The 8,115-nt window shown below is 36.1% G+C and overlaps 2 protein-coding genes and 1 pseudogene across 3 annotated transcripts in view; all 3 read right to left on the bottom strand.

Annotated features, from left to right (window-relative positions):
- The window catches only part of LOC107710364 (UPF0577 protein KIAA1324-like), a 16,023-nt pseudogene extending 14,647 nt beyond the window's left edge, over window positions 1-1,376 (bottom strand).
- A 2,620-nt stretch (window positions 1,377-3,996) lies between these two features.
- tmem243a (transmembrane protein 243, mitochondrial a) lies at window positions 3,997-5,805 on the bottom strand. 2 transcript variants are annotated; one of them, XM_016515130.1, is made up of 5 exons: window positions 5,755-5,805; window positions 5,408-5,658; window positions 5,075-5,125; window positions 4,735-4,839; window positions 3,997-4,468 (listed from the first exon to the last, which is right to left on the bottom strand). In XM_016515130.1, exons 2-5 carry the CDS (start codon window positions 5,474-5,476, stop codon window positions 4,346-4,348), a joined length of 348 nt encoding a protein of 115 aa, XP_016370616.1. In that variant the 5' UTR covers window positions 5,477-5,658; window positions 5,755-5,805; the 3' UTR covers window positions 3,997-4,345. The 2 variants fall into 2 exon arrangements, with proteins under 2 accessions (XP_016370616.1, XP_016370615.1); XM_016515129.1 differs by lacking the exon at window positions 5,755-5,805 and having other exon boundaries at window positions 5,408-5,748.
- A 1,063-nt stretch (window positions 5,806-6,868) lies between these two features.
- LOC107710366 (transmembrane protein 53) overlaps window positions 6,869-8,115 on the bottom strand; it is a 5,183-nt gene continuing 3,936 nt past the window's right edge. The window contains exon 3 of the mRNA XM_016515118.1: window positions 6,869-7,699. Within this exon, the coding sequence (XP_016370604.1) occupies window positions 7,338-7,699 (362 nt within the window). The 3' untranslated portion in view covers window positions 6,869-7,337. The remainder of the gene's footprint in view (window positions 7,700-8,115) is intronic.

Here is an 8,115-nt window from a genome sequence, read left to right on the forward strand (position 1 = left end):
ATGAGGAAAACAACTGCTCTGTTACAATGATTTCTGAAGGATCATGTGACACAGAAGACTGGAGCAATGGCTGTAATTCAGCTTTGCTTCACAGGAATAAATTACATTTTAAAATATACTCAAAGAGAAAACAATTATTTTAAACTGCAATCTTATTTCACAATATTTTATTCATCAAATAAATGCAGCTTTGGTGAGCAGAACAGACTTTCAAAAACATTTTTAAAAGTCCCCAAACTTTCGAATGGCAGTTCAAGCCTGAGTGTATTTAAAAATAAAATAATAACAATAATAATAATAATAATAGTAGTAGTGTGTAGTTTTTGACTTGCACTATGTGTTCCCCACTCTCCATGAGTAGTTAATTTGATCCATTTTTTATTTAAATCCTGGTCCATCTCTTGACACTGGTCGTTCTGAATCTGTCAAAAAGAAAACTGATTTTTGCAATACAAAATAGCTGCTTTTGATGTCTTATAATTTCTAGCACACAAACGTTTCACAGCAGAAATGGGATCCAAACTTACAAAGAACTCAAAGAAGATGCTGTTATCCACATACTGGTAGTCAAAGTACACTGACCCCAGCTTCTTCAAGTGTACAGTGTAGATCAGAGACACAGTACACTCATCTCTGTTGGACTCCAGATACGAGCCCTGAGCGACCCACTTTGCACTAAACACACACAAATACACAACAACACACACACACTGTGGTGACAGTCTTAAGTTATATAACAGGATAAAAATAAATGATTGGTTTAATACTTGTATTGCTTCTTGTCCCTGGAAATGTGTGTGCCTGCATGAATAAGTCTGTGTATGCTTTAATCTAAATTTTTGATATTAAATAAATAAAAAAAAGGAAAGGGCAAAAATACAGTGTTTTATTGCAAAGACTTTGATGAGAATAAACAAATGAGAACTTGGATTGGGAACAGTCATTTTAGATACATTTGACTGGCTGGAAGTAAAACTGTCTCTAATACGCATGTTGTTTTTTTGTGCATTTGGATTTTATTTCTATTTAGAGTTGGACAAATAAACAACACATAATCAATACCTTTTAAAACACACCACATACAGAAAGCAAAAATCATGTGGTCTTTGAAACAATCTTTTATACATGACTGACTCCTCCAAAGGAACTGACCTGCTGCAGGTGGATGCATTCTGTCCGTTGGGCGAGTTGTCAGGGCTGGTTGCCAGGCTGCTGAATCCAGGAGGAATGTCGCCCCACTCATCCAAACGCAGGCCGCTGCCCAGCGAGTAAGTGCCAGCCGCACACGGAGTGCACTCCTGAGCAGACATCTCCAGAAACTCCCCCGCTTTGCACGAGAATGCTGACCGAAGGACGTAACAAAATGTACAATACATTTTATGCCAAAGAAAAAAAAAACATACTGACCAGATCAATCACTAATCAAAATACTGGGTGGGTCAAGTGCACCAAAACTATTATTATAGATCTTAAATCAGTTAGGCCATAACATTCAGCCCACTAACGTACACAAATAAAAATGAATGAATGTTTGTTTGTTTTTTTTATGCTATTTAGCTTTTTTGGTTAAATAATTAATTACATTTTATTTGCTTTTTTTTTTTTTTTTTTTTTAAGAATTTGATAAAGAATACAAATAAACTGCAACACTGTAAGAACTAAAAGTGCCTAAAACATGATTTCAAATAACCCAAATACATATTCAGAGCATCAAAGCCATTTCCCGCAGTGAAGGAAGCACTGACAGAATTTACAGCTCTTGTAAGAACTTCGGAGTCACATTAAGCACTTCTAAGCTTCCAGAGACGTGCTCCTCAAGAAGCCTCATGCAGAACTATCTTTTGTAAAAGCATGTTTAGACGTTCACCAACGGTATTTGACAGTGTGACAGTCTGATTCCTACATGTTAAAGCAAAGAAAGCCATAAATAACAATTGATATTGAGCGTCTAAACCAGCTTTTTACCTTATTCAGTCAGTCTACTTCTCATTGGTTAGGGCTTTTCGATCTGTGTAGAGTATCTGAGGCACCTGTTACTTTGGTTATTGTAAGGTGTGACAACCTACATTATCTTGCTGCACGTGTCAGTAAAGAGACTGATCCCAAAAGTACAAATAAATGTATAGAAACGCAATAAACATCAGCGGGAATGATCTCTCACCTCATTACACGGGCGCAGGTGAGCGGCAGACGCCACGGACGCGTTCAGGATGAAAACAAAACATATCCACGCCGTATGATCCAGTGCAAAACGGCCTCGGTGGCGGACAATGGTCTTCCTCGTGCGCTCCATCGCTTGCCGAATTGAATAACGGGACCGTCCCATCATACCAGCGAGCGACGTCAACATAGAACGTCATCTGACGGAGCCGCTTTGAAGTCGTAGAAATGACGTCACAACGGTGTTACCCAAATTAGTCCCAAAACGAGTAGCTTAAAAGAGTACATATCTACTTGAAGTGTTTTAATGTTTTAAAGTTTGAGGGTGACAATCAAATTATTTGTATAATTACACACCGTAGAGTCATAAATATAATAATAATATCTATAATATATTCGAATAAGGACAATGAACATTCAGAACACTGCTTTTACATTTACTAATAAAATAATCCAAAGCATTTGTGATTGTTATTCATATGCACACCACAAGATGTCAGTCGTTTCAAAGAAATCACAACGTGGAACGCTATGCTGTATTAAAAACTATTTAAACATTTTTTTTCTTAAACATTTAATTAACTTAAAATTTTAAATCTGAAAAAAGACCATGTTATCCGTCAACTTTCCAATAACAGTGCACTGTATGTATAAAACAAAATTATCTTATTTTGTTTTCTTCATGAAGAGAGAATCCAGACTCACTGCAATAGTCATAATGGTCTCCAACCCATAAAATATTTCACTTCCATAGTACATGTATACTATTTTATTTATTGCCAGTGTTCAGAACTTTGGCACCAGTATTGTTCACAGAAATGTTAAAGCAAAGAAAGCCATAAATAACAATTGATATTGAGCGTTTAAACCAGCTTTTTACCTTATTCAGTCAGCCTACTTCTCACTGGTTAGGGCTTTTCGATCTGTGTAGAGTATCTGAGGCACCTGTTACTTTGGTTATTGTAAGGTGTGACAACCTACATTATCTTGCTGCACGTGTCAGTAAAGAGACTGATCCCAAAAGTACAAATAAATGTATAGAAACGCAATAAACATCAGCGGGAATGATCTCTCACCTCATTACACGGGCGCAGGTGAGCGGCAGACGCCACGGACGCGTTCAGGATGAAAACAAAACATATCCACGCCGTATGATCCAGTGCAAAACGGCCTCGGTGGCGGACAATGGTCTTCCTCGTGCGCTCCATCGCTTGCCGAATTGAATAACGGGACCGTCCCATCATACCAGCGAGCGACGTCAACATAGAACGTCATCTGACGGAGCCGCTTTGAAGTCGTAGAAATAACGTCACAACGGTGTTACCCAAATTAGTCCCAAAACGAGTAGCTTAAAAGAGTACATATCTACTTGAAGTGTTTTAATGTTTTAAAGTTTGAGGGTGACAATCAAATTATTTGTATAATTACACACCGTAGAGTCATAAATATAATAATAATATCTATAATATATTCGAATAAGGACAATGAACATTCAGAACACTGCTTTTACATTTACTAATAAAATAATCCAAAGCATTTGTGATTGTTATTCATATGCACACCACAAGATGTCAGTCGTTTCAAAGAAATCACAACGTGGAACGCTATGCTGTATTAAAAACTATTTAAACATTTTTTTTCTTAAACATTTAATTAACTTAAAATTTTAAATCTGAAAAAAGACCATGTTATCCGTCAACTTTCCAATAACAGTGCACTGTATGTATAAAACAAAATTATCTTATTTTGTTTTCTTCATGAAGAGAGAATCCAGACTCACTGCAATAGTCATAATGGTCTCCAACCCATAAAATATTTCACTTCCATAGTACATGTATACTATTTTATTTATTGCCAGTGTTCAGAACTTTGGCACCAGTATTGTTCACAGAACAAAAATCACAATATTTCACAACTAACTGAAATGCTGCTTTATTTAGCATGACTGACTCTTGACAGCAACAGAAAATAATGTACAAAATAGTCAGCTTTGTCAAAAAAAAAAACAATTACAAAAAGTACACTGTCCAAATATATATTTTAAAAAAAGCATTAATAGATTTGAACAAGCATCTTATCACCTATGCACACATAATCAAAACTGTGAGGCTCACTTCTGACAAATAAATCACTTTTTATTGTGCTTGACAGAATTACGAAGGTCAAGTGGTGTGTCTGAATCATGTTATCTTCCAACATCATGGAAGTACAGATTGGCACACAGACAGAGGAGGATAATGAGACCTATGGAATAATAAATCAGACCACGAAACTTTGGATCCAGATCACCTTGACGATACCAGAATATCTACAAAAACAGAGAAACATTTTTAGCAAATTATATACATATGTTGTATTGTATATATAAACACTAGAAAAAAAAATCACCCAAAAGAATCAATCATCTTGTTACAAGCACTGTGACCATGAAGCACAGTAGAAAACTAAATTGTAAAACTCCCATGATTTGACAAAAACGATAAAGATTTTGATTTAGATTCATGATTATAACGGAGTTGGAAAAACTTAAACCACATAGATCATATATAGAAATTTTGTAGATACAGAACTAACCAGCACCAATACAGAAGAACAGATCATGATGATGCAGAGCACAAAGAAAATATTTAATGCTGTTGGAGGAGGTGTAGGGAAGACAAACGAACTGATGACAGTTACCTGAAAAAGTAAGGAGAGGGGTTTAAAAAATCAATTCAATTTTCAGGTACAACTAGCCAGTTGCAGTTGGATGGATCAATAATTTTTTTTAAACTGTAAAAATACAGAGTGTGGGTTTGTTTATAGTATTGGTAAGTAGCTGTATATAAAAACAATAGAAGTCTATGCAGTGTCCTCATTTAGATAGCTAACTAAACGTACGTGTGTGTGTGTGTGTGTGGTCACTAATACTCACTAGGACAAACAGAGATGTGAGTCCACCAATAGCCAGATTAACAGCCATGTGCTGAAAGAAAACAGAAGTTGACGAACAAATACAGGGGGTAAATTTAGTCAGTTCAACTAGTTTGATTTGATGAAAATCTTTCCATATATCCAAGTTCATGTTGTGCATACTAAATTCCTTTTAATTCTGCTTCATGATCTCCCTTTAAGAGTCCTGTAATGCCTGCTCAAGAGTTTTGCCTTGATCAATAAGCAATTAAACAATCTTAAAATTCGTGTTTCTGCATTAATGCTGATAAACACTTAAAAACTAAACGTAAAAAGCAGTAACTGTTTCTCTCACCCGCGTAAAAGTCTCTCCAAACAGCGTGTTATCTGCGCCACTGGTGGGCGTCCTGAAATCATCATCCATGTTGCTGCCTGGTGGGACTGAGAGGGTTTGTGGTCATGAGAAGCGGATCATCTCTGAACCCTGCCTCAGCCTCCTGCACTCATGATCAGGCCTGAAAGCACGTTCTCATTCCTTCAGATGCGTAACACTCACTCATGCCTCAGGCCGAAGCAGAAACACAAAGCGAGCTGTTTTACATACATCTTAATGGAACACAGGGAGACATTGATAGGAGAAATGGTCATGAGATTATGCTTGTTAGTTATGGGAAATGTACAGAAAAAGGTGTGCTTGTTTACTTTCTAATCTAGCATTCGAAGAATTCAATTCACATCCAAAGTAATGAAGTGGGCGGGGCTTAGTGGCCCACGTAAAATTGGTCTAAATTATAATTTTTATATTTTAGCTATTCACTGTTTTTCCCCTCCCTCTCTATCTCTCTTCGTTTAAATGTCTATAAATATTCCCAGTGTTATTATTCAGTTTAAAATGACTTTTAATACCTTTGCTAAAACAACTTATAAGAACGAGGTTTTCATGGGGGACCTGTTACTTTTCTCAGCGCTGGTAAAGAGAGACTAATCACATTCATTTGTGATTACTAGATGTAAATCTTTAAAACCATTTAATGAAAATGAATTACGTTTCACTTTTTAATTAGCAATAATCATTGTGCAAGATAACAGAGTTTGTAAATTATTTGGAAAATACTACTGCATTTACACCAGTATAGATTTTAGTGCTCATAAGTTTCCCGCAGTGTCCGAGTCGACAAGCGCCCTCTAGAGGAAAACAACTCGAGTCATTCATTTTAAACAAAATTCTGCCAAATTATGTTCTTGCCAACCCTTTTGCTAGACTTCTCGTCTAAACAGACAAAACACATCAACAATCGGAATCATTTATTTGACATTTGCAAGATGTAAAAAGTAAAAACCTTCATTATTGTATTGATGCACTAAAACAGGACACTTCGAAAATTTGCCATAAACGTTGTTTTAAAATATGCAAGTTGGTATAAACTAAAGATTTCTATTACACTATACAGAATAAAAAATATAAAATCATGTAATACAAAAACCTAAGTGTCCCACTTTACTTGTATTTACCATATTGTCTGCATAGGTACCTGAACAAACCACGTCATTGCTAGAAAAACAACATTGCATAGGTTTACCAGGATTGTGTCAAACAGTGTATTATGTTTTTAATTTATTAATTTACTTCAGATTTCGTCATTGACAAATTTAAAGTAAGTCATTTCTGTAGATTTAAAAATAACTTTCCTTTTGAGGTAACAGATAAATGATCAAAGGACAGTATATTCAAAAGAACATACTATTGTAGCGAATCAGCTCATAAGGAAATATGAATACTTAATCATAACTAGATGTTAAATGTTAAGTCAAGTTGTCATATAAACTATAATTCACTATTAACAAAAGGTCGGGAAAAAAAACGTTTAAGTGTTATTCAAGTGCTTACGGTTTAGCAAAAAAATATCTACAACAAAATAATGATACAGAGTTTTGTATGTCAAGTCATTTTGAGGTCCGAACAGATGTTGGACAAAGTACAAGAGCTTCACATTGTAGTGCAATAAACCTAACTGAAGTATTGCACGTCCCTAACATAACAGTGCTACAGTCTTCAAAAGGAGCTCAGATTCTTCTTTTGGACTGGGTATGAATTTTTGAATGAAAAGGGTTTCATGTAGTTACATAAATATTTCAACAGACTGAAGAAGTTTGAGAAACAGTCAGATTTTGCAAGACCAAAGTTACCACTTGAACAAAGAGCATGAAAATGTCAATGTAATAATAAAATCAGGCACTTCAGGCAACTTGGATGTTTTAATGAGACGGATGACAGCCTTCAAAATTCACATTTTGGCCTTCAGAGGCACCATGTTGAGAGACTGCACAAAGTACTCCAGCGTGGACAGATAATCCTGAGGGTGTGTGCGCAGATGACCTGCATGAACAGACTCCTTCCACTTCTTGCTCTCCACAGTTTGGCCGCGGCTCCTCCAGAACTCCACCATCTTCTCCAAGCTCTTGCAATCACACAGTGCATCGTTCTCAGAGTAGAAGAAAAGAGCAGGCGCCATCACAGGAGTGTTCCAGAAAACACTGATCGATGAATTGAAGTAGTCAACCGTCTGGTGTTTAAAGACACGGAAGTACAGAAGGCTAGCCGACTTCACGAGACCTTCCATCCGGGGCAATATAGTTTTACCCAGGCCTGGACAACAAACAACAAACCCAAAATAATTAAGCAAGAGATTTCAGTGACTTGAAATTTCATCAGGACAAATTTCTATCTCTGAAATCTGATGGTTTTTTAGGCCTTATGTAATTTTATTACTTAAGCTGTTTAAAGATAAATATGTTTTAAACCTACAATAAGATTTCTATTTAAAATAAATGCTGTTTTTTTTTACTTTGTGTTCATCAAAGAATTCTAAAAAAAAATGTATCAGTTTTCACAAAAATATTAAAGGTGGGGTAAGCGATTTCTGGTAGCCAATGTTGACATTTGAAATCACCAAAACAAACACGCCCCTACCCCAAAAGGGTCTCGTCCCCATTTTGATAGCTCTGCCCCACACATACGTACGCAAACCAGGCAACGATTAGTTCTGTGAAACAAAGCAAAAC

Source organism: Sinocyclocheilus rhinocerous, unplaced genomic scaffold (assembly GCF_001515625.1).
Source record: "Sinocyclocheilus rhinocerous isolate Xijiao unplaced genomic scaffold, SAMN03320098_v1.1 scaffold717, whole genome shotgun sequence".
Classification (NCBI taxonomy): Eukaryota; Metazoa; Chordata; class Actinopteri; order Cypriniformes; family Cyprinidae; genus Sinocyclocheilus; species Sinocyclocheilus rhinocerous.